We start from the raw sequence: 25,833 nt of genomic DNA, 5'->3' as shown, positions 1-25,833 counted from the left end.
TTTTGACTGATTTACACGTAAGAACGGTAAATAAACCCTTGTCCTAAATGTTAACTTGTCATTATTAGCATACCCACTCACCTGGAAGAGTGTATTCTGTAAAAGATAGACCCAGAGAGTTTCTTTTTTTTGTGTGTGCATAAATCTGGAGATCATCTTGAGTTTGGTTAAGCTAAGAACAACACTCTGGACCTCTGGATATATCAGTTACAGCCATCCTTACTTTAGAATAAAATAAATCTGGACACACTGGCCAAAAGGGGTTTCTGAGCCTTAGATCTCTGAGAGTGGCTGGCAGGAAAACCAGGGCTTCTAGTCATCACCAGAACACAAGGACACGATGACAGTGTGGGTCCTTCCCTTCTGAGACCCTACAATGAGCTTTTCCCACAAGAAAATTCCTCTGGGAATAATTTATACCCTTTAACTCATCTTTAACTTTATCACTGAAATTCCCAACAAGGATGCTGCTTGGTGCCAAAACCACAGTGGTTTTTGTGATGTGGGTGTCCCTGTACAAAAAGACCTCAAAAGCCTTTCACACAGGCACCCAGCAGCGGCCAGATGGCAATGACTCTGAGCCCCTCCAAACCTGGATCACGTTCGGACAAGCGGATGGGACACATTAAATGTGAATGCGTCCAGAAATCGCTTTTCTTTATTGCTCAAATAAATCGCGCCCTTCTATCGGGGAAGATGAAGCATGAGTGCTGTACCTTCATGTGAGACTAGAACGCCATGTCAACTGCACATTGAACTCGCGTCAGGAAAACACACTGGTGAGAATGAAAGGAGCCTCATCTACGTGGAACAGCTACTTGGTCCTCTGGCCTAAGGCCCATCACTTAGGAGGAACTCAAGGAGACCAGATAGTCAGGAAGCACATGGGGACCACCAGCCTCGAGAGGCAAAGCCTCAGACTTAAGCGCTGTTCAAGCCCCAGTCTTGCTGTCTTTTAACCAGTGTAGACAGTTATTTTCCAGACTCTTGCCCCCGCTTCTGCCTTTCTACTTTGCACATAACTGCTGGTCTGTTCCTTGTCTCCTCCAAATCATTTTGGCCTAATTGGTTCCTACTTCCTATGGCCCAGAGTAAGGTTGTGTACTTCATGCCCTGCGCAAAGGCCAAGGCAACAAGGATGAGCTGAACTTAGCCCCACTCTTCTCCCCAAGCCCCGTGTCCTGGCTCAGAGCTACACGGGTCCCGAGGAAGGGGCTCTTCCTTCTAGCTCTCACAAGGACACGGTAGAGAGGAACCATGGCCCTGTCTGCTCCTTGGCCCCTGGTCTCTGCCTCTCCGACTTGCTTTCTGTGCTCCAGTGAATGGGTGAACACGGAATAAGAACTGTCTTCTTCACAGAGACGGTTTAGGCAAAGTTTAAATCATTTGTTTCTAATAAAATAATATTTATTTGACTGCAAAGATCTATAAAGTGATGTGAACAATACACAGAAGACATGACAAGTCCATAGCCACAAAGCCAAGTGGCTGTATCTGCTGATTCCGCTGAGACCACTAGGAAAATCTTAGGGGCCGTGTGGGCTGAATTCACTCTCCCTCTGTCTAGCCCAGGAAATCTGAGGCGCCCACAATAGTTTTCGTGTCATTCCAGTGCCTGCCACACTCGCTCAGGGCTGGCAGAACGCTTCCCATTCTATATCAGCCTGATCCACGCCGTGTGCTCTGTCCATCGGGGTCTCGCTCTACTCACCAGGGACAGGACGGGAGGGGTGTAGGAGGAGGCAGCTCAGGGCCCATTTCACCGTCCTTTAGGCTGGGAGCGCCGCCCAGCGGTTTCTGTTTTACTGAGTCTTTTCTAGAGAAAAAATCCTTGGGATAATTCTGAGATGATTCCACGTGAATCCTTTAGAGCTTTTCACAGGCATGTGGTAGCGTATTTGGGTCCAGAATCTGGAATTGGGAGGAACTGATTTGAAGCCTCTCCAAGTGACAGTGGGCAAAACCCTGAGAGCTTTTTTCACTAGAGGAGGTAGAGACTCCGGCTCTTGGAAGGAAGAGAACTTAATTAAAATCAGTTTCAGTGTTTGATCCTCCAAGGCAATGTTCACTGCTGCTTGTAGTTCAAAGACACTGGGTCCGCTGACATAGCTGGGGCTCAAGATAAATATTCCTCTTCTACTTTTCTTAATAATGCTCACAATGTCTTCTGCATACACTGGAAACAAAAGATTTAATTATTCGACATCGTTATTGTTTTTTTTTTTTTAATGACCACGGTTAAAGATTTGATAAAAGTTCATAATAATGCGATTGACAAGGAAATTTAGTTATTTCTGAGATATACATTTTAAAGTAATAACTAGAATTATGACCTATAACATTATACCAGAACATATAAGATTTTTAGAAATTTCATGTAATGTCTGAAACATTTATATTAGCATATTTCCATACAAATAACCCAAAGAAAGTTTAGTATTAGTCGGTTTTTGTTTGTTTTTTTATACAGCACGTTCTCATTAGTCATCAGTTTTATACACATCAGTGTTTACATGACATTGCTACTGTTAAACCCTGAGTCACAATAACCCTGAATCTCCCAGATCCACCCAGCGGGTTCCTCTCAATGGGCACTCTGAGGCAGAGGAAAGGAAGCCTGGTTTTCTTTACCACTTCTCCTAAGTCAACTCTGTGGACAGCTGAAGATATGTTCCAGTGTCTAGTGACTGTCAGTTTCACATTCCTCCCTGTGTTCTGTCTCCTCAAATTGCCAATTCCTCTAGGAGCAAAGCTCGTTGGAACAAGGTTGGCTGGCATAAGAGAGGGGCATGGAATGTCCCAGGCTCCTGGGTGGCGCATCTCAGGCAGAGGAGATCAGCGGGACAGGATGAGGTCTGCACATCTGATCGTGCCCGGGACTGGGCCCGGGCCTGGGGAGTCTGCTGGACCCAGTCCTGAGTTTGTGTCAGGCACAGTCCCAGAAAGCAGCGGGGTCACCCGTTTGGGAGGACAAGAGATAACTTTCTGTTGAGGAGCCAGAAAAGAGATCTTCATTCTGGAACTGGAAGGCTCCCTGCGCTCCAATAATGTTTTTTCCTGAAGATGGATTATTTTCCTCCTGTGGCAATTGTTTTGATTTTAAATTTTAATTTTATATTGGGGTATAGTTGATTTACAGTGTTGTGCTAGTTTCAGGTGTACAGCAAAGTGGTTCAGTTAGACATATATGTATATCCATTGAAGATGGATTTTTTTGATGATGGAGCATGTCTCTGCAACACACATTTTTCTGTGTTGTTGCCCCAGGAGTTCTAAGCTCATGAAACCTTCCAGAAGATAAATAGCCCAGCAGAAAAGATGACAAGACAACGTAGAGAGTGCTTGCACGTAACCCTCCTTCTTGTGCTACGTTTTCTGTTGGCGTGCAGGACTTACCTCCTCCTGGGGCCACGTCTCTTTCAAGCAAACACAAGGTGTATCCATATTTGTTTTCCAAAACTTCAGGGAATAGACTCAGAGCCAAGTTTTCCTCACTCAGAGATGAAGCGTCCTCACTCTCAAGAGAGCTCCATTTCCCACAGGATATGAAAGCATCGAACTCCTTTTTATCTGAGGAGGAAGCACAATAAAGAATGCAAGCCACACGAGGCTTCTCTGGTGGCGCAGTGGTTGAGAGTCCGCCTGCTGATGCAGGGGACGTGGGTTCGTGCCCTGGTCCGGGAGGATCCCACACGCCGCAGAGCGGCTGGGCCCGTGAGCCATGGCCGCTGAGCCTGCGCGTCCGTCCGGAGCCTGTGCTCCACAACGGGAGAGGACACAACAGTGAGAGGCCCGCGTGCCGCAAAAAAAAAAAAAAAGAATGCAAGCCATTGACATATTTTTTACTCTCGTGGCATACCTACATACACTCGAACCATATGGTAAATGGATAAGAATTAAGATTTGGGATCCTTACTGCACTGATTTATTAAATGAAAAGCAGCATCTGTGTCCATTTCAGAATCTCACTGCTGAGGGGTATTGATTATCCACCCAGAATCAGAGTCTAATCGATGAGGCACTCCTGCACCTTCACTGACGTCAGATCAAACAGCTGGGGCCTTCTCTGATTCAATCACATGTTCTCAGGAGTTCCTCTGAGCTCTTTTTGCATCTGCAGCGTTGCTGTCTCATTAGTCACACATCAAAGTGGAGTCTGCTCCATCAAAGCGTGATAATACCCAGTGAGCAAAGCACTGCAGAGACCCAGTGCATGAGCGAGCTGACAGCACATGTATCTGTGTTTGAATCCCCAGATGTAAAACGAGATAATGATAACTCCCCGTCTTGCTTCTGTCAGGGTTGCCTGGGATAACGTATATGAAGGATTTGGTGACTGACTTACGGCAGGCACAAGATAATATGCATTCCTTTCCCTTTTAGATGGAAAACTATATTTTGGAACTTGTTTTAGGGTATTTTTAAGGTCTCATGTGCCTCTGTTGACTCAACTATTATAAATGCACATAGACTCTGGGATGTGCTAAAGAACCAACTGGAAGCCATAGAAAATCTCAAAAGTTAACCCACGAGCTCTGGAGTGGCACACAGCTGGCTCATCTTCCAGCACTTTCCACAATGCCCGACAAATAGTATTGTTACAAAGTAGCAAAGAGCAGTGATGCAGCTTGGCAGTTTGCTCGACACGGACCTAAGAGGCTTTAGGCAACAGAAGTGTCAGAAACAGAAAAGCAAGAGGGAAACAGAGGTGGTCTGGCGTCAAGAGAGGAGGATGCCAAAGAGCGAGGTCCTGGAGGTGCATCTAAGATACTTCTCATTGCCCAGGTGGGGAGGCGGCGGCTCAGGGGGCGTGGCCAGCAGGTACAAGCTGTGCAGTTCCTGTGTGACACACCGTAGTCACCCTGATTTCTTCCACATCCCTGTGACACTCCAGCAAACTGGGATTTTTCTATAACCGGAAAACGTTAAATTTCTTTTGTAATAATATTGGAGAGTGGGAGAATTAGACGATCTCCACAATTCTGACATCCTAGGTCTCTCTAAATTTTGGGAGAGTCACAGGAAACAGTCTTTTTGCTGAAAAACATTAGACTGGCCACAGAGTGTGATGAATCTCTGTGCTTGAAAACTGGGTTCTGCCTCCCTGTCAGATTACTAAAACGTTGCCTGTGCAAACAAGAGAGGACACATTTAAAGTACTTCACAGTTTGGGATTAACATATACACACTGCTATATATAAAACAGACAACCAACAAGGGCCTACTGTATAGCACAGGGACCTCTACTCAGTATTCTGTAATAACTTATAACGGAAAAGAATCCAGTTATATATATAAAACTGAATCACTTTGCTGTACACCTGAAACTAACACAACATTGTAAATCAACTATACTTCAATTAAAAAATAAATTAGGGTAAAAAACACCCCTCCAAAAAATAAGATGTTTCACAGTAGATTGAGTCTTCTGTACAAGCTCTAGAATCTTAAGAAAAATAGCATTTGAGTAAAAGGAGTATGAAGTTGTCTAGGAGAACAATTAAGACAGTGATTAGATAATTTGTTCAATTCTAAAAAGCTATTTAAAATATAACCTCAAAATACTCTCGGCTGAAGGGCTTCTAGTGTGTATTCTCAATCATTGGTCTAAAGAAAAGTGTGATTGATGCATTTCTGTGCTGCCCCTTTTCCCAGTGATCTGACAGCTCTTCACTGAGTTCCTAGTGTGGGGAAACCACTGGTGTGTGTGTAAAGGGGCATCCCAATTAGGTAAGTATTTAATTGTCCCTGGAATCCAGCAGAAGGGATTCTGCTCTTTCCAAGCAATGGAATCATTCACTAAAACTGCCAGCGTTCTAACCTTTGAGCCTTCCGGGACTAGAAAAACACACCAGCAGCTCTTCTAGTCTAAAGAAGCAAATGTTAATAAACACTATTAACCTGTCTCATGGGAAAACTGACAGATACTTCATGGAGAGTGCCACTGCTAGTATTTTCCAGAACCTCACTCTTTTAGGGACGTTTCCACATCCCCAAGCCCCTCACTTTACAGAAGAAGTTAACTGAGGCAATAGCTAATGGGGGCTCTAAACCTAACTGCCTGGGTTCCATCCCAACCTCTAGCATCCCCTAGCAGTTCCACTGGGGGCACAGACTTCACGCCTCTGCCTGGCGTGCAGAATTTCAGTGACGATTCCAGCAGCTGATACATAAGCCTGGCGTGCACTCAGTCCTCAGGAGGTAATGAGAGCTGGAGCCGGTATCACTGAGTGCCCACCATGTGCTACATGCTGTTCTAAATGCTCAATATGTCTTAACTCAAAGAGCCCACATTGCATTCACTGTGATTATGATCACAACCCTACTTTACAGAAGAGAAAAGCAAGGCGTGGAGATGGTAAGTCATCCGCCATCTTGCTTCAGGTTGGTGAGTGGAGAGTTATTTTCAAGTCCAATGTGCCCTACAATAACATCGTTGGCAAGATTCCTAGTAACTGGGATGAAGAGAATTTGTTTCTCCCCTGGGCTCCCAGCCCTTCCCAGGTGTGAAGCCGCCAGACCTGCAGGAGGGTCTCAGAGCCTGAGGGTCATGACTTTCTCCATCGTGGAACATCCATTTCTCAAGCCCCTCCCTCTAAGTCAGTTCCGAGGCGAGTTGGGTCATCTTACCCCCGAGGGTCTCATCCTTGTTTTGGTAGGTTCGGTACAGCAGCACTATTTCGATCCAGTACATGTAGAAGAGCGCACCTGCGGTCAGCACACCTGCCAGGGCCGTGACGGTGCCAAGGAGGATGTAGAGGAACACCACTGTGGAGACGCGGCGGCCGTGAGCAGGTACAGGGGCCGCGTCCCCTCCAACACCCACCTCCCCTATAAGGCCCCATTCAGGCCAGCCCAGCACCTTTTCCAGCCCTATTATTTTTTATCAAAATCTACTGGAAACATTTCTCTTGAATCTGGACACATCTTAAATCACATCTTGAGGGAATTACCATAAAATGAACTCAAGAAAACCCAGGGTAATGGGTCATTTCTGATTGGGGTGGCTGGGAAACTGACAAAAACTTGTTTTTTAAATTGTTTTCTCCTATAAACTTCCACACAACCCATTTCTGTCCCTCTTATTGCATACTGTAAACTACTGTCACGTGTTATCGACCCTACTAAAGTCTATAAACTCCCTGAAGCCCAGAGCCACATCTGACTGGCTTTCTCACCTCCACCGTACGTAACACGTGGCGCCTTAGACCCACCTCTATGGAGCACCCACCAACTGTGTCTTATTTAAGCCTCACAAGCATTCAGAACCTGCTTGTTCTCTCATCTCTACTAACTGAGTGAATGGGTGATATCACCTTCATCTCTGAGCGTCTTCTTAAAGAAATTTAAGAGCTATTCCTTACCAGGAATTTCCTCTCTAGCTTTAAGAGGCTATGATCTGTGATGTACACATATCACTCCTAAACTGAACAAGAATACTCTTTCTCCCCTCTTTTTCTCCTTTACTCTCTGACACCAGACCACCACATTCTCTGGATTTGGAAGCCAGGGGAGGAAAATAGGAAAGGGAGCTAGGTCCTAGTACGATACCTGCCACATAGGGCATGCTCTGTAGGTCTCTGTAGGATGAATGAATGAGTAAGTGAACGAACTAAGGAGTGAATGAATGAATGAACGAACACAGCTCCCGTATGCAACATTCGTAAGAGGACCAGCTCTGGATCACCAATGTGAAACTTACTAGTTGTGTGGCCTCGGTCACGGTACTGAATGAAACAGCACGAGCGCATTGCTGACTTAGAATGTTGTCTGGCATCTAGAGCATGTTAGTGGCTACCATCGCTGTGGCTACTTCCTTGGGAAAGTTCCTCTCCTCCCAGGTGAAAGCAGCCACCTTCAGGCTCACCTCCTTTCTTTTCTTTCAGTTGGATGGACTGGGTAGTGTTCCCAATGGAGTTCTGGGCAAAGCAGATGAACTTCCTGCGAAGATCGCTCTGAGTAACTTCTTTCAGGAAGAGAACACGCTCGATGACTTCATTCTTTAAGGTGGATTTAACACTAGGAAAGGAGGGAAAATACCACACCCCTTTAGTAACACAGATTGACGCCCATTTGCAGTTTTTGGAACACGTGTAAGTAGGTAACCGTTTGGCTTTCAGAAGAGCTGTGGGATCAGATAGTACAAGGAGATGCCAGAAAGACAGGATGCTCAGAGGTGGCTCGTTTTTTATTAAATGATTGAACCAGCTAAGCACCATTCTAAGCATTTACGCTAGACTATAATTACTTGCGAGGCTCATCTGATCTTCCTTACTCGAAGAATTCCCCTTGAGAATAGATACAACAATTTAAGAAGAATGTTAGAAATAACTAGCTTCTACTGAGGGCTGTGTGTATCAGACGGTCCTCTGGTCCCCCGAGCGCTAAATGCGGAGGAGAGGATCAAATCTCCTCCATCCTCACAGGAGCCGCACCAGGTAATGGTGTGGTCGTCCTGACTTGAGCAGCTCAGAACAGGCAAGAAGGTGGGTGACAATCCAAGGTCACACGGCTGGGAAGCGGCAGCGTGATTCCTGGGCCTGTGTCATTCCGCCCTGTCCAGCAAGTGTGAATCTCGGCACTGATTGGCAGTTTGGATTCTCTAAAGTTGCCCGTCTGCAGTCTGTCTTCCCATTAAAGAATATAGTCTCTGTGGATGATGTCTTAGGCTGTTTTGTGTGGAGCCTACAACACCCACTCTTATTCACTGGACGCTTCCTGCCTGCCAGAGGCTGTGATAAGCATATCACCTCTACCGTAGCTGCTCCTTCCAGGGGTGAAGTTTGGTATCCATAGATGATAGATGGCATGGTGGAGGCTCGCAGAGGTTAAGGTTCACATTGCTCAATAGGTGGAAAACAGAGATTCAAACCCGAGAGCATATAAAGTCAGTGCATTCTCCCTTTACCATGCTTGACTACCTTCAAGTTTGATGCAGTGCCATCGTAATATGGGACCCAACGAGTTCCCTTGTCTTAGAAGTTCTTTCTAAATTTGATTACTGTTACCAAAACCCATCCTTTATCTTTTAAATGATGTATGCTCTTCAAAGTGATATTACATTAGTCTGTTGAAATGTTTTGAAAACCAGGAGGAAGTGCTTAATACAGAGGCTATTACTTTGGAACAGACGTTGGGAAAATGAGGGACTCTAGCTCCAAATGTCTAGAGTTTTACTTTCCATTGAGCCAAACTGTCTTCCCAGTAAATTCTTCCCACTAATCTGGGTTGCAAACTAAGCCTAGTTTCTCATAAAACTTAACAGCTTCCAAGTACTTCAAGACAGAGATCCCACATTACAACAGTAATCAGATCTACGGGAAAGAACGAGGGTGGCTGTAATTGGCAAATGTCTGGGTAAATATAAGACTATCTCTTCTTTCTTTAATTTCTTTAAAAGTTATAGTTTAACATATGCAGACAACAATAAAATGATACCTCAGTTATCAATATCCTGCCATTTTTGTATCATTTAAGCCTTCACTAATTCCTTACACCTACTCCATTGTCATTATATGGTTCTTTTTGGTAATATTTACCTACCTTGAAGTGCACAATGTCTAGGTGTATACTTTTTCTTTTCCCTCATGCATGGCATGAGGGATCTTAGTTCCCCGACCAGGGATAGAACCTTTGCCCCTGCAGCGGAAGGTGGAGTCTTAACCACTGGGCCACCAGGGAAGTCCCTAGCTGTATACTTTTGACAAATGGTTATTAGGGTATAGAACATTTCCAACTTCCCAGAAAGTTCTCTTGTATCCCTTTCTAGCCAACGCCTAGCCTACCAGAAGGAATAACAGTTCTGATTTTTTTCACCTTAGATTAGTTTTTCCTTCTCTAGTTAATTTGTTCTTTTTATTGCTGAATAATAATCCATTGTATGAATGAATGTAACTGTGTTTTAATTTTCGACTATTGTAAATAAAGCTGCTGTAAATATACCTAAAAAAAAAAAAGACAGCTATCTCACCTCTGGGTCTCCTTTTCCAGGTTGGATTGCATCAACTATTCCTCATTTCTCATATTTTCGGTCAGATCGCTTATTATTGTGCCATTTTCTCTGCATACGCTCCGGACTGTTAAGGACCCCAACACTGGGGCCCTGACTCGGCCCACTCTGGATGGATGGCACAGGGGGGAATGGAGAATGGCTGGCTAGGGTGCAGAATCCTTTCCCGTTCGTTCCGTGTGCCAAGTCTATTCAAGCAGCATGGGTTGTTATGTCTGCTTGTTAGTTTGGTGGGCAAAGCAGGCACATCAAATTGTTACTACAAATTGAACTTTAAAACAACTGATAAAAAATGTAAAAAATAAAATAAAAAGATTATTTTAGAAAAAGGTGGGGGGAATTTCCCGGTGGTCCAGCGGTTAAGACTCGGTACTTTCACTACCTAGGACCTGGTTTCAATCCCTGTTCGGGGAAGTAAGATCCCACAAGCTGTGTGGCCAAAAATAAAAAATGAAATAAAAAACAGCAATTAAAAAAAAACACAACAGAAATATTTCATTCTATGGCCCTCTGTGAAACTGCATTTGGCCCCCAAGTTTAAAATTAACTCACGCTTTGCATTTCTATACTCTTATTTGCACGACTAGTTGGCGCTAGTGGCCACACCAACTCCGTGTTTGTTCAGCTCTGTGTGTACATTTCAGGGGGTTCTAAAGGTGAAAGCTTTTAGTGTGAGTTGCAAAGAATAAGTTCGCTAATTTCCTTCTTACCTTCTCCCCTCCGGTGTTGGGACTTCCCACTCCTGGTCAGAATCTTTGACGTACCATCTTATCACAGGCTTAAAGTTTATTTCGAAGCCAAATCGGGCCGTGCAGTTAAGAGTTAAAGGCTTTCCTGAAAAAAGGGGCCACAGAACACAGGAAGGAAGCCCGTGAGAACACTTTGTCCTGTGCAGGAGGAAGACACCATCTGGAAACTGTTCCCTGAGGCAGTCAGGTTCGCAGGTAAAACAGGTGTACCAGACAAAGCCAAACGTCCACCTGTCTGTCTCTCATTCGGAAACAGGTAAAACCAGGGATGTTTGTCTCTACTGGGCAGCTCTTAGACCTCAAACCTGTTACTACATTTCTGCAAATGAAGATAGGCATGGTCACAGCACTACGGGTTCTGATGTGGTTTAAGGATAAACACCAGGAAAATGAGCAGCTTCAGGGACCAGCTCTGTCTTCCGACGCCGCTGTTGAAGTAGTACAAGGGTGCCAGTAAAGAAATACTAACTAGTACTTGCATATTAAATGAAAATCCTGAGGTTTGGGCAGCATGTAGTTTAAAGAAGAAAGTATTTAGATATTCAGCTGAGTATTTTGAACATTACACTGCGGACGGACATGCATGTAACTACGCTACCCTCTTTCTGCCCGTTTTCTCTGTAAGGGGTATCCAGATATGCTCTGCCTCAAACTCAATATTTTAAACGTGAAATGTTTAGGAACTCCATTTGAAAACTCACCTTTGCACCTTAATAATGCTTTCCCCACAGTAATACTTTAAAATTCATTGGTACCTTGTGTAACTTGGCTATTTTTGAATTAATTAATGTTTTCCCTGCTTCTTTCCTCCTTCCTTTCATTCTTGTGATTTTGCCCGTACTGTTACTTCTATTTCATAATCAGGATACACCGCTACCGCCACCTAGTGGTGATTTAATAATATCTCTTTTTACATTTCTTTCTATAATGATAAACATCTTATTAGCATTTAAAGGAAACCGCCACCCAGTGGTCTTTTACCATAATATCTACTTTTACCTTTCTTTCTACAACGATAAATATCTTATTAGCACTTAAAAGAACACTTATTTTATTGGAACAACCAGCACTTGGTTTTGAAGAGAAGAGCTCTTATTTGGCTATGTGGGAAGATGTAATTGAAGCTGACAAAGTCAAAGGGGACCACAGGAAGTCACTTTCCCCCTGTACCCCAAAGAAGACACTAATTTGGAATACAACTTATTTGAGCAAGGGTTGTAGTATTCTCCTACAATTTATCTTAAAGGCCAGACCAAACGCTGTATTCGTAAAGGTTAATGCTACCTAAGTTGGTTAACTGATTAAATGTACAGATTTAATCAATGAACCTAACCAATCTGTGTAACCCACTGTTCCGGGGTGGAGTAGGGAAGAATCTTAAAAAAAAAAAAAATCTACTGATCATGTCTAACATACAAGTCACCTAATATGTCAATACATCATCCCATATTTCTCAAGGCAACCTTGCGAGGTCAGTTTTATTTTGTCTAGTTACAGATTTATAACCTGAGACTTCAAAAGATTAAATAGCTGTATAAGATCACAAACCTAGTCAGTGGCCGAGTCTAGATTCACCCCCAATTCTGTTTAATTTGAAATCCCGAGGCTCTTCATTGTAACACACTTAGACCTGCTCCCAGAAGCAAAGTACCCTTCAAGGGTGATGACACCACCCACCTTACCAAGTTCTACTTCCAGGGTGTCCTTGATGGGATCCAGAATATCTGGTTTGAGATTAGTGTTTTTCACTAAAAGATGAAAACAAAAATTATTATTTGCACTGGGAAATCTGAAGGCCTGCTTCCTGAGGATTTGAACGCACGGTCACACTTTGATCTAAATGTTTTGGAACTTCCTTCACAAATTTCATCCATAATGTACAAGGCTAGAGACTCATGTCTCCATGTGAAAATCACGCCTCCAGAAATGACTGTGACATCAGGTTGTAGGTGCTAGCGAAACGTGAGTCCTTGATAAATCCGTACCCGCCCCGGGGGAACCTCCTTCCAGGCCAGCCCCGCGGGCCCATTGCAGACGTGAAACCCCACCCCATCTTCTCCTCCAAGATTGTTTTCTGGTGCATCCGGCTGAGTAATCCCACAGGAAGGAGGACGCACCTGAGAGAATGCACAGGTTAGCCAGATTGGAGCCCACCCCTCCCTCCATCCTCAAGTTCATGGTTTGTTTGAAAATAAAGGTGAGCTCAGCCCTTCATGAATCATTTTATCCCTCAACTTCCTGCCACAAACTTTCACCTATGCCTCCACTGTCAAACTCCTTCCTGAAGATGTCCCATCTCCTAAGAAAGGAAACTTCATCACCTCTCTTCTGGAATTGTCCTCTCTTAATTCTCAGGGACCTCCTTCCCTCAATTACATTATCTTCCTCCTGTATCTTTGACTCTCTCTCTCTCTCCTTCCCATCAGCATTTATCCACTCTCAGTCTCTCCATCTTAAAAAAAAGAGGAAAAAACCCTTCACCTTATACCCCTGCCCCACTCATTCTCCTCCCTTCCCAGCCAAGTTGTTGAAAGAGCGCCGTGTGCTCGTTTCCTCCCTCCCTTCCCCTCCCGTGAAGTCTGATTTCTGCCCCCATCACTCCACTGAAACCGCTTTGGCCAAAGTCACCAGTGACCCTCCTTGCACCTAAATCCACTGGGCACGGCTTTTTTTTTTTTTTTTTTTTTTTTTTTTTGGTACGCAGGCCTCTCACCCCTCCCGTTGCAGAGCACAGGCTCCAGATGCGCAGGCTCAGCGGCCATGGCTCACGGGCCCAGCCGCTCCGCGGCATGTGGGATCTTCCCGGACCGGGGCACGAACCCGCGTCCCCTGCATCGGCAGGCGGACTCCCAACCACTGCGCCACCAGGGAAGCCCACGGCTGAGTTTTTAATCTGCTTTCCCTCTCAGTAGCATTGGATGCTGCTGGGCATGCTCTTCTCTCCTCTTCGGGGTGCACGTTTCTGTGCTCTGAGGCTCGCCTCCCCCGTCTCTACTCACTCCCCTGAGCGTTATGGGCTTCTCCTCCTCTGCGCCTCTTGTGAGTATCACGTCTCTCCGGTCTCTCCTTGTGGTCTTCATTCCACCTACTCTCCTTGTGGGGCAGCTCTCGCTCCAGGCCTCTCTTCCCGATGAAAGATCTTGGCCCTCAAAATGCTCTCTCGCCTACGTCATCAATTTCACTTCCTTTACTGCCCCCTCCCCACCTTGCCACTGATACCCACTTGCTGATGCAAATAATGACCTCCCTCTTCCCAAATCCAAGGAGCAGTTTACAGGCTTCACCATATGAGGCCATGCATCACTCCCTCTTTCTTGGGACACTTTATCGCTGAGCCCTGGGATAGCTGCTACTCTCTGTTCTTACACCGCTTCTCCATCTCCTGTGGAGATGCTTCTCCGCCCCCGTGCCTCCCAGTGCTGGATGTTCTAGGCCCCCTCCTCTCTATACTCCATCCCCACATGACCCCATTCTCCCTCGGCTTTAGATATCGTGTCGGCGGCCACCCTCACATTCACATCTCCCGATGTAGTAGCCTGTATCCCAGACTGGTTTATCCAAATACCCACTTGTCATGGTGACTTGATGAATCAAAGTCCTTTCAAGCTTAACACTGAATTTCTTCCTCAGACCTGCTTCTCTTTCAGTATTTTTTCTGTCTCATTACATGGTGCCACTGTTTACCAACTCATCATGCCAGAAAAGTAATCCGTCATTGATTCCCTTCTTTCCTCTCGCACATAAACTCCATCAACATGTTCTGTTGACACACACATAAAGCCATTTCTAATCACCTCTGCTCAGTCTACTCAAAGAGTGACCAGAGACATCTTTTTAGAACATGATTCGGATGTGCTGCTCCCCCCACCCGTGCCTTACACCAGCCCTTATGTATCCCATCCTACCCCTTCCACTCCCATCCCATCCCATCCTATTCCACCCCTTCCCACCCCATCCCATCCCAGCCCATCTTCTCTCAATATGTTATAGAAAGTCCACCTTGTTGCCCAGCGTAAAACCTGGCTCTCATACTGTACCCCTCCTTTTCCCTCTTTTCACTCCCAATTCCCAAAGCGTTTCACGTGTAACTTCCTAAGTATTTCTGGAGTTTGCTCTCTTCTCTCCATCCCTACTGCCCCTCCTAGTTCAGGTCACCATCCGCAGTTGCCTCCTTGACCCACAGCAGCCTCCTAATTCTTCTCTCTGTCTCCCTTGTCGCCCCACCCCCAAACCCATGTTCTACATAATAAGAGTGATCTATCTCAAATCCAAATCTATTCATGACACTCTCCCACATAGAACCCTCAATGGCTCCCCATTTTTCCTTGGATAAAGTCCAAACTGACTTGAACAGTGTGATGTCTGTTCTGCTTCCAGATACCCTCAACTGACCTTCTCTTTCTCCCTGGAAAGCACCATGCTGTCTCTCATCTCCTGGATGTTAACTATGCTGCTCCCTCTGCCTGGAACGGCATCTTTTCCACCTTCACTGGGCTAGTTTGTCCTCACCCCTCAGTTCTCACCCAGCCTCGGGGTACCCAGGTCTGGGTTTGTGTGTCCCCCACATGCCCCGCTGCTTCCCTTTCTCTCCACTCATCACACCGAACTGTAGTAGCCTGTTTCCTCTCTGTCTGCCCCACGAGACGGTAAGTTCCGGGAGGCCAGAGAAAGTGTCCAGGCGCTCATTCTTACAACCTTAGCACCAAGCCCAGTGCCTGACACATATCACATGTTCCACAAATACTGGTGTAAGAATGAACAAATGAAAGAACGAATGAGTAAACGAGGAAGACAGGAATGATGACGGAGAAGACTTAAAAAGATGTGACAGAGGTTGCAAAGCATCCTCTGGGAGAGAGAAAAGCAGATTCTGCCACTGAAAGTTTGATGGGTGAGTTATCACGCCCGAGGGAAAGAGCAAAACCATGCCGGGAGGGGCAAGTGGTCCAAGTTGGGTATTTGCCTTCTAACCCCTCATCCAAGCAACAATCTCAAATAAATTTAAATCGATGAGGTCTAAAGTATTGCCGAGTGCCAGGGCCCAGAAGTAAGCAGGGGAGTTTGACTTGGTCTCGGCGTGCTCCATGTGGTTTGTATCTTGCAATGAAAGAAGAGGAAGTAAAACTGATTACTATATTTACTAAGAGCAGAGTCAACCATTCTGTACGGTTATGTTTTGATATAGGCCATGCTTAAATTGATTACATCATACAGTTTATCCATGCTTTACACTTGTAAATCTAATAAGAATGACCCAAGGGAAAGCCTGGGCCAAAAACAGACAAGTCACAGAAGAATAAGCTCGATGGGCCAGTAAACAAATGGCAAGATATTCAACTTCATTAGTAGTCAGGGAAACGTAAATTGGTATGAAAATAAGAGAGTCCACTTGACACCAAAGTCTGAAACCACCAAATATTACTTGGGAATAATGGGAATCTGTTCATTGCTGATGCGGGTATAAATTAGCAAAACAATGTCTATGAACAATACCATGTGTTTATAACACAAAACACATTTTATAACATGAAACAATATTCTGTTTTATTAGTAGATACATACATATGTAGAAAAAGCATAAAACATAAATGGAAAGGATTATAACCTAAGAGTGGGCTACATCTGCAAAGAGAGGAAGTGGGAAGGCCTCAAGTTGTATCTGTATTGTTTTGTTTCGACAAAGAAACCGTGAGATGGAAAAACCATTATTAAAGCTCGTGATAGGTACACGAGTGTTACTTATTTCTGGGTGTGAAATATTTAGCATTGTTTTTTAATTTATCATCTCTTATGTGTAAAATCTTTAATCTTGTTTATTTCTTTACATGAACCTTTGATATTGTTTTTTAATTTATCACAAAACAAACCAGAATCAATGTGTAGAAAACCCAACCTGTGACAACTTGAATATGACCCAGAACTAGGCCTTCCTTGGAGGATGGAATCTAGGTTAATGGAAAAGTGATGTTCACCAACGTTCCAGGCTTTACATGACTGTAGGCCATGAGTGTCTCCTTCCTCACCACAGAAAAATATCACTGAGCCAAAGAAGATAACTTTCGCTGGGTAACTGGGGTTGACATCTCAAATACTGAAACCAAAAGCCTCACTTACCAATGGTTTTTACTCGAACAACAGCTCTGACTGTCCATAAACTTGAATTATCTGACTGAGTGTAATCACACACGTATGTGCCCTGGTGATAGTCATAAACGTCATCCACTTCAATTGGGTTGCTCCTTTTTTCAGAGAGTAGTTTTCCATTCTAATCCAAGAGACAAGAAAATGAAATAATTTAACCAGAGAATTACTATTAATATTAAGCTCACCTATAGCGAAACTTCACAAATTTGAACCAAGGAAGGGGGAAGGTCAGTCTGATATAAGGACATCGCAGAACATAATACCCCCAAGCTGTAAAAGATTCTGCTCAAAACTATATCTGTAAGATTCTTACTTGAAACGAGAAGCATTTTCAAAGACAATGACATGTGGAGATGAAGACAGCCCAGCAAGAGCTGTTTAACCTGGTAAAGCCCAAAGTGTGATTCAGGCCCCTAGATTCTAGAAAACTCATAGTGGTCTAAGTGGTCGATACCTAAATGAATTTTTTAAAAACATGTATATTTATATTTCTGGAAATCGATATAGATTTTCTGTGTATTGGGCTTACATAAAGTTTCTTCTTTAAATAAATTTCACTCGAATAAAAGAAAAAATGTTAAATTGAAAACATTAAGTAGATAACTAAACAGATGTATCTAAATTTGACAAAGAAGGACTGGGATTCCGGAACAATTATTTAACTCCTAGTGGACTCAAAGTTGAGCGAGAACTAAAATTCAGTTATGAACATTTCTCTCGCCTACTTAGAGTCTCTCATTGACACTCCTTTGTCTTGAGGGTAAAGGCTAAAATTCTTCACAGCCTGATCTTGGCATTCCTTCCCCGACTCACTTCCTGCTTCTGCCCCTCTACCCACCCGTCATTCCCTACATAACCACGTTCTTTCTCAATCAACGTGTCTCCCACCACCTTTCCCCACTGGGAAGGCTGTTGCTCAGTTTTCACATCCAACTCAAGGGGTGGTTCTCACGGAGAGAAGTTTTTTTTTTTTTTTTTTGCAGTACGCGGGCCTCTCACCGTTGTGGCCTCTCCCGTTGCGGAGCACAGGCTCCGGATGTGCAGGCTCAGCAGCCATGGCTCATGGACCCAGCCGCTCTACGGCACGTGGGATGCTCCCGGACCGGGGCACGAACCCGTGTCCCCTGCATCGGCAGGCGGACTCTCAACCACTGCGCCACCAGGGAAGCCCAGGATAGCCCTTTTCTAGTAATGATGCATTTGGATGTCTCCTCCTGTGAGTTGTCGAGGGCAGCCTTTGTGCCAAGACATTTAGCTGGTCCTGGACACACTGGAAGGAATAAACACAGATCCCCTCTCTGAGCGAGCTCTCAGCCTAAGGATGCATGTCTGAGCAGTAAGCCAGAGTACGGCACACCCAGGCGGCTCTGCCTCATAGGAAAAGTAGGGACTCTCCCCCCAGTCTAAGCCGAGACTTGAAGGGTATATGCAGGAATCACTCAATGCCAACAAGGACCTACTGCATAGCACAGGGACCTCTGCTGAATATTATGTGGCAACCTAAATGGGAAAAGAATTTGAAAAAGAAAAAATAAAGAAGAAAGTAATTGACATTTTAGGAACACCTGAAGCAAAGCCTGTATGTAGGAAACAAGGCCAAGGTGAAAGGGCTGATGCGAGTAGATGTGTTTGATCTTTGTATCTCCAGGATACAGCAAGCAGGCCAGCAAGAATAAGGTCTTTGTAAATAAGGGGTGAATAAATGCAAGTCAGTTGGAAGAAAGGTTTGGAAGCATAAGAGTCAGATGATCAGACATTTTTAGAAGAATGACTGGCAGCTCTTTTGTGACTGTGGAAACTCTTGTAAATTTAAGCAAAGACTATCATAGTCACCCTTGTATCTTTAGGGGCTAGGAAGTGGTAGGGACACAGTAGTATTTATTGAATGATGTGGTATCAGTGTATCATTAATCTTATAATCATTAATCCTCTAACCTCTGGATAGCACCTGGCTTTCCAATTTCCTACTAAGAGTACTAGCAATATATCTTTCACCACTGCAGTCAAAAGAAAAGAGATAAACAACAAAAATAACAAAATATCAATAGTAAGAACTCATTACCTACGTAGACTACAAAGTTATTTCTCATGTGTATCTCATATGAACATTCAAAGGATTCTCTGGGGGGCTTCCCTGGTGGCACAGTGGTTGAGAATCTGCCTGCCAATGCAGGGGACACGGGTTCGAGTTCTGGTCTGGAAGGATCCCACATGCCGCGGAGCAACTGGGTCCGTGAGCCACAACTACTGAGCCTGCGCGTCCGGAGCCTGTGCTCCGCAACAAGAGAGGCCGCGATAGTGAGAGGCCCGCGCACCGCGATGAAGAGTGGCTCCGGCTCGCCGCAACTGGAGAAAGCCCTCGCACAGAAACGAAGACCCAACATAGCAAAAGTAAAAATAAATAAATAAATAAATGAGGCAGAAGGAAATAACTGCCCTTTAAAACAGATTAAAAAAAAAAAAAAAGGATCCTTTGGCTTGGTTTGCACAGATTCTATGTCTTCCATTTTATAGATGAGAAAACCGAGGTTCTGAAGTTTGTGTTTTGTTCTATACCATATAGCTCGTGAGAGGCCTGAGAATGTATCTACGTTCTTCTGATTCTGAGTTTCATGTTCTGATTGAGGAATTTCCCTTCCCCTTTGCTTGATGACTCGTAGAAGCAGAAATTCCCCTCCCCGAAGTCTCTGGTGTGGTTCCTGTGGCCCAAGAAAGAATTTCCAGTAGGTTGTCAAGGAGCTGAGAAGAGGGTCAGAACTGGTCAGAGCTGGGCAGCTGCAGGTAGGAAGTAAAACAAGGCCAAGAGGTGGGACTGACAAGGTTAAACATCTATCAAGAACATTTTAAAAGGAAGCTTCAGGGCACGGGATAAAATTCAGAGATGAAATTTCGAGAGAACATGGTAATACCATACAAAGAACAGAAATTGGAGTGGAGGTGTGTCGTAAAGCACATGAGAAATTAATGCAGAGGAGGGGATGCAGAGTTGGAACCAGGCTGCAGCTGGGCCATAGGGAGGATGAGTGATTACAAAGTGGGCCTGACTTTTTTCAATAAAAAGGTAAGTATGGCTTAGTGTGTATCATCAAGACTTTATGGGATGGAACTCAAACAAAACATCAAAGAGATAAGGGGCAAGAAATCTGTGTCAAGAATGATGGGAAGCTGATCTAATAACATAATCACAAATGATCCTAGTAGGAGAGAGAAGTGCCAATGAGGCCACACAGGAAATTCTTTGTTTTGCTCAGATGTGAAACAGTCAAGAGCCAAATACAGAAGCAGGAGCATCAATCAGTGTGATCCTGTATAAAGAGCATCAGTAAGTCCCAGAGAGGACTGACACATGTGACAACCTGTGGATTGTAGCATTGTACACACCACAGGAAGTTGCCCAGGATTCTGAAATTTCACAGTGAGAACAATCGAATGGGCCAATGTATGGACCTTGGAAACAGCTTCCAAAAATCGAATCTAAATGACTTTTACCTCTTCCCTACCAGGAATTGCATCAACCTTTAGTCTGGCAAGTCTCACCATACTTACCAGCTCTCCATGTCCCTGGGCTCGCAGGATGCCACCAGGTGCCAGGGACAAGGAGAACGAGGCCAAAGGAAATGAGAAGAAGTGGCAGGTCTATGTGCGAAAATTCCATGGAACTCAGGGTTCAGAGATGACCCAGCAGCCATGTCAGCACTGTGGCATGTGAATGAGGGTGACTTAAACCACCAATGGAAAAGTCACTCAGGTACAGTCTTACTGCCAGGACGTCACAGCCATGTCACAGGCACCCATGTCTCAATGCCCCAGACCCTCGCAGAAGAGCCTCTCCCGCTGCCCTGTGTTATAATTCTGCCTGGTGTCAAAGATTCGTTTAGCTAAAGAACCAAAAACGCCCTCCCATTAATGTAATATCATCTAAGATGAAGTCTGCTTATGCCAAAGCTATTTTTCATTATATTTTTATTTTAATTAATTAATTTACTTATTTTTGGCTGCGCTGCGGGATCTCAGCTCCCCGACCAGGGATCGAACCCGTGCCCCCTGCAGTGGAAGCGCAGAGTCCTAACCACCGGACCGCCAGGGAAGTCCCATTATATTTTTATGAATTAGGAAAATATTATTAGAATGAAAAACAGATAATTCCCTTTATTCTGACTTCTTCATCGTTCAATATTTCAGTTAAGAATCTCCAAGTCTAAATTTTTTGAGGTGTCTATTAAAACTAGTTTGGAACCCCCCCAGAGACTACAGCACGTGGATTTATTTCGCTCGGTTGTTCTATACAACTGGCAGGTCCACCCCTGGTCAGCAGTTTCATGTGAATTCAGTACCACCGTGTTTTCATCCTCTCAGCCAGTGTTAGTGTTGTCGGTTTTGAGATAATCTTAAGCGTGAGCCACGCTTCACCTGAGTACCTGTGGTTTAGCATGAAGAAAAGGAACACTGGGTATTATTTCCTGCCTAATGTCATCACTTTTAGTGATACTTCCACGAGGTCTGTGACTTTCCAGGATACTGTCTGTGTGTGTGCATGTGTGTGTGTAAGCACATGTACACACACGTGCGATTCATGCATTTCATGCAATCCATGAAACATAACCTAAAGGATGACCTGTCCAAATCTCCGTCGGAAGATACAATTTTAACAACAGCTATTCTTTGCCTACTTTTAAGACAGATGCCTAGTCACCATTAAACACATCCTGACATTTGCAGTCGAGGCCCCAGAGAAGAGAAATAAAGCTTCCTTTTGTGAATGTCATAGAACATTGGGGTTTAGTTCATAAGAGCAGTACATGCAGAAAGCTGGCGACTACCGTGTGGCCTGTGCTTTACCAGAAAGTGAAAATAGCTTTCATTTCAGGGATACCATCATTGAAAATTCAAATGCATTTTCATTTTAAATAACGGGGCAAGCCTGGTTTGGGAACAGCCTACCTTGACGTAGTAAGGCATCTGTCATCCCAGATTACAAATACTTTCGAACCATGGGAAGTTTTGTTCTTAAGACTGAACTGAAAATAATGAACAGAACCATCGGCTATTCTTACCAACCTCATTTTAGAGGTTATGAAATTAACGTGTTTCTTTTTTTTTAATTGAAGTATGTTGACTTACTATGTTGTGTTAGTTTCTACTTTACAGCACAATGATTCACTTTACATATATATATGTCCTTTTTCATATTCTTTTCCATCATAGTTTATTACAGGATATTGAATATAGTTCCCTATGCTATACAGTAGGATCTTGCCATCTATCTATTTTATATATAGTAGTTTGTATCTACTAATCCCAAACTCCTAATTTATCCCTCCCCTCTTTTCCCCTTTGGTAGTCATAAGTTTGTTTTCTATGTCTGTGAGTCTGTTTCTTTTTTGCAGATAAGTTCATTTGTGTCATATTTTAGCTTCCACATATAAGTGATATCATATGGTATTTGTCTTTGTCTGACTTACTTCACTTGGTATGATCATCTCTAGGTCCATCCATGTTGCTACAAATGGCAATATTTCATTCTTTTTATGGCTCAGCAATATTCCATTGTGTATATATATACCACACCTTCTTTATCCACTCATCTGTTGATGGACACTTAGGTTGTTCCCATATCTTGGCTATTGTAAATAGTGCTGCAATGAACATTGGGGTGCATGTGTCTTTTCAAATTAGAGGTTTTTCCAACCTTCCCAAGAGTGGGATTGCTGGATCATATGGCAACTCTATTTGTAGTTTTTTAAGGAACCTCCATACTGTTCTCCATAGTGGCTGCACCAATTTACATGCCCATCCACAGGGTGGAGGGTTCCCTTTTCTCCACGCTCTCTCCAGCATTTGTTATTTGTAGACATTTTGACGATGGCCATTCTGACCAGTGTGAGGTGGTGCCTCGTTGTAGTTTTGATTGCACTCCTCTAACAATTAGTAAGGTGCTTCTTAAATTAGGATTTTATTGAGGGCAGCACATTTTCTGTGTCATTTTAAAATATAAAATTGAGACCTTAAGCACACACTCACCCTCCCTGTACAGTTCTTTCTACGAGGGACATAATAACACCAGTTGTCACTGAATCTCAAGAGAATCAAGTGAGGAAATATTGTCTCACCCATTGGTAATTTTACCTCCAGGAGACTCTGATTGCTAAGTTTGGGGGTACAAAAAGCCGACAGATAAACACGAGCCACTTTCTGGACTTTGATCAGGGACAATTTAAAATGATATTTTTATATTAACAAACAGATATCTTTGGAAGTCAAATTTAAAGTTTTGCATGATTTCTTAAAGCAAAGTATTGAACTTCAAACAATTATCATAGGGACTTCCCTGGTGGCGCAGTGGTTAAGACTCCATGCTCCCAATACAGTGGGCCTGGGTTCGATCCCTGGTCCAGGAACTAGATCCCACATGCATGTCGCAACTAAGAGTTCACATGCCACAACTAAGGAGGGGGTGAGCCACAACTGAGGAGCCCGTGAGCCTGTCCGAGGAGCCCACCTGCCGCAGCAAAGACCCGACACTACCAAATAAATAAATATTTAAAAAGCCAATTATTACAAATGTAGGAGGTGATTTAAATTCTATTCCCAGATTCCACCACCCTGGGTCAACTGACATTCCCAGACTTTGGAAAAGATGCTTACACAGCATTTATATATCTGTTAGGACTTAGAAAAACTATAAAATACAATGGAAGTGTTTTTGTTATGAAGTTTACTCACATGTGGTTCATAACTCAGAATCATTCTGAAACTCGTCTTTTCCTGATTCCTGTTCCCTTTTTGTCTTAGCACTGTCCTCCCTCCCCACTGACTCACCTGTCACCCAGGCCACCAGGTGCTTGCCTTAACTGTCTTCCCAGAGGTGTCCTCTTTGGAAAGTATTCCAGTCTCCTCCTTCTTTCAGAAACCCTTCAAGACATGCTTGTTGGGTGTTCCTTTCACCCTAGCAATGCCCTTTGCTTTCCAAAGGCAGTAAAATTGAACAAATCTGGTCTTCTGAATGAGTGGGTGTTCATAAGTTTATATCTTAACCTCACATGTAATGGACTTGAATTTTAGAAAATTTTCTGACACTGATCAAAAGGAGGGTTCTAATAATTGGAACATTGGACTCTGTGGCTACCTAGGGGAAAACTGCTTTTGAAAGTCAGGTCTTCTCTGTAGGCGTGAGGCCAGTCTTTGGGAAGCTCTAGAGCTCAGATTCAGACTCACATTTCTATAAATTACATAGGGAGATGCTACCATAACAACTAAACTCTGGTATCAGTTTCAGTGAAGTCATTCTTACCTGGTACCAGGTCACCTCTGGACTTTGTGTATCACTTTGGTGGCTGAGACCGGGGCAATAAATGGAGCCCATGCTACCAAGAAGAAGGAGTTGTTCATGTGATATGGAGCTCCCACAGGACATATTTGTCTTGGGTTTAACTTCTAAGATCATCTTGACACAACAGGTCTCATCCTTGGGGCTCCTAGGAAAGTTAACAAGGTCCTGTGAACACTGATGTTATATCCAGATAGTAAAGGATTTGGTAATGTTTTCAGATAGAAATGTACTTGGGACTTAGATAGAAATGTACTTGGGACTTACCTAATCCTAGGTCTACAGATATATGACCCAGCATTATTCATCTCTGTGGTCAAGAAATGAAGCGTGCTCTTGTCCTGGATCACGTGAGGATAGTTTTGTGTAATTTCTACTAGTGGATCTCTGTTTGGAGGTTGTAGGTACCATTGGACATCAGATAGGTTCTTACTACCACTGCAGGGCAGGTGTTCAGAGCTTTGCGTTGGCGAGAGTTGACTTCTGTGGTAGAAATGGGATTTCTGTGGCTCTGGAAAATCACAAAATAAGACAAACTCCTCCCCACACCTTGCAGAGTATGTCCTAAGAAGCTTTCCAGTGGAGCAATCTGAAAACCACAATAAACAAAGGAGCACAGAAACACATTAGAGGAATTCTAACATATTTACAAAGAGTACTTGGTTTCACAAGGGATTAAGCTCCCTTGGGTGTCTTTCTCCTTCATGGTTCCCATTCTGTGGGGAAAAGAAGTTCATGTTCTAATTCCCTCCCACTGGTCTTCAGCATCACCAGTAGCAACGGAGGTTTCCTGTTAAACATGTCAACCCACCTTTAATTCCTCTTCAGCTGCTTCCACTGAACACCCAGATATAGTAACTGGGTTCCACGTGGATGCTTGGTATCAACTGAAAGCTGTTCACCCCAATAATTTCTCCTCCTACCCCCATCTTAAAAGTAGAAAGGAAATGTTCTATATTATTATGCCTTGCTGCCGATGTATCCCAGAATACCTGTCACTTTAAACTTGGACCATAAAACTCATAAGGTTAGCATGAAAAGTGAAAAACCCCTACCTGAAGTGTTAAATCCTTTAATTTTCCCTCCTGCGATAAGCCAAAGAAATACCCAGCTCAAGGAAAGCATTGTTCTCGCTGGGTCTTGTCATTGCTTCAGGACATTTGTTCTGTTGCCAGAGTGGAGGACATTGTAATTCAGGGCTCCACCCTGAGAATCATCTTCATTTCTGTAAATCAAGAAATGGGAAATGAAGAAATCGGAACCAGTGATCAAAACGCAAGTCACACAGGAAGCTTTGAAAGGGCAGGTCCTACCCAACAAGCCTTCACATGCCCACACTACAGTGGTATTTTCAACAGCATGTGGCAGGTCCTGCATATGTCACTTCTTACACAACTGAAGGAGGAAGGACATCTCAGACTCATGGTACTGCTTGTACCTACACTCCGTACGGTGTGGTCTTTTTATGCCATTTCTTTATGGAATCCTTTTTCTTTTCCTAAGTTTCTGACCTAGTACGTATATTTTCATGGGTAATTTGGAAAGAGTTAAGTGAAAGTTTTCCTGAAAAGATCATCCAAGTTGAATGAAAATGTCAGGTTCTC

At 43.9% G+C, this 25,833-nt stretch overlaps 1 protein-coding gene across 8 annotated transcripts in view; it reads right to left on the bottom strand.

Annotated features, from left to right (window-relative positions):
- Window positions 1-1,389: 1,389 nt before the first annotated feature.
- The window catches only part of IL18RAP (interleukin 18 receptor accessory protein), a 36,650-nt gene continuing 12,206 nt past the window's right edge, over window positions 1,390-25,833 (bottom strand). For 3 of the 8 annotated variants that reach the window (XM_032651954.1, XM_032651956.1, XM_032651955.1), the window contains exons 3-12: window positions 25,285-25,454; window positions 24,497-24,818; window positions 24,194-24,377; window positions 16,873-17,023; window positions 12,441-12,506; window positions 10,720-10,843; window positions 7,868-8,019; window positions 6,631-6,768; window positions 3,397-3,570; window positions 1,390-2,176 (exon numbers count right to left, since the gene is read on the bottom strand). In XM_032651954.1, the coding sequence (XP_032507845.1) occupies window positions 1,803-2,176; window positions 3,397-3,570; window positions 6,631-6,768; window positions 7,868-8,019; window positions 10,720-10,843; window positions 12,441-12,506; window positions 16,873-17,023; window positions 24,194-24,377; window positions 24,497-24,818; window positions 25,285-25,354 (1,755 nt within the window). In that variant the 5' untranslated portion in view covers window positions 25,355-25,454 and the 3' untranslated portion in view covers window positions 1,390-1,802. Of the gene's footprint in view, window positions 2,177-3,396; window positions 4,910-6,630; window positions 6,769-7,867; window positions 8,020-10,719; window positions 10,844-12,440; window positions 12,507-16,872; window positions 17,024-24,193; window positions 24,378-24,496; window positions 24,819-25,284; window positions 25,455-25,833 lie in introns of those variants that run through there. The other 5 variants (XM_032651958.1, XM_032651960.1, XM_032651959.1 and 2 more) reach the window with 5 other exon arrangements.

Source organism: Phocoena sinus, chromosome 13 (assembly GCF_008692025.1).
Source record: "Phocoena sinus isolate mPhoSin1 chromosome 13, mPhoSin1.pri, whole genome shotgun sequence".
Taxonomy (NCBI): domain Eukaryota; kingdom Metazoa; phylum Chordata; class Mammalia; order Artiodactyla; family Phocoenidae; genus Phocoena; species Phocoena sinus.
The sequence above is the reverse complement of the archived record's forward strand: the minus strand, read 5'-3'. Positions and strand labels throughout refer to the sequence as shown.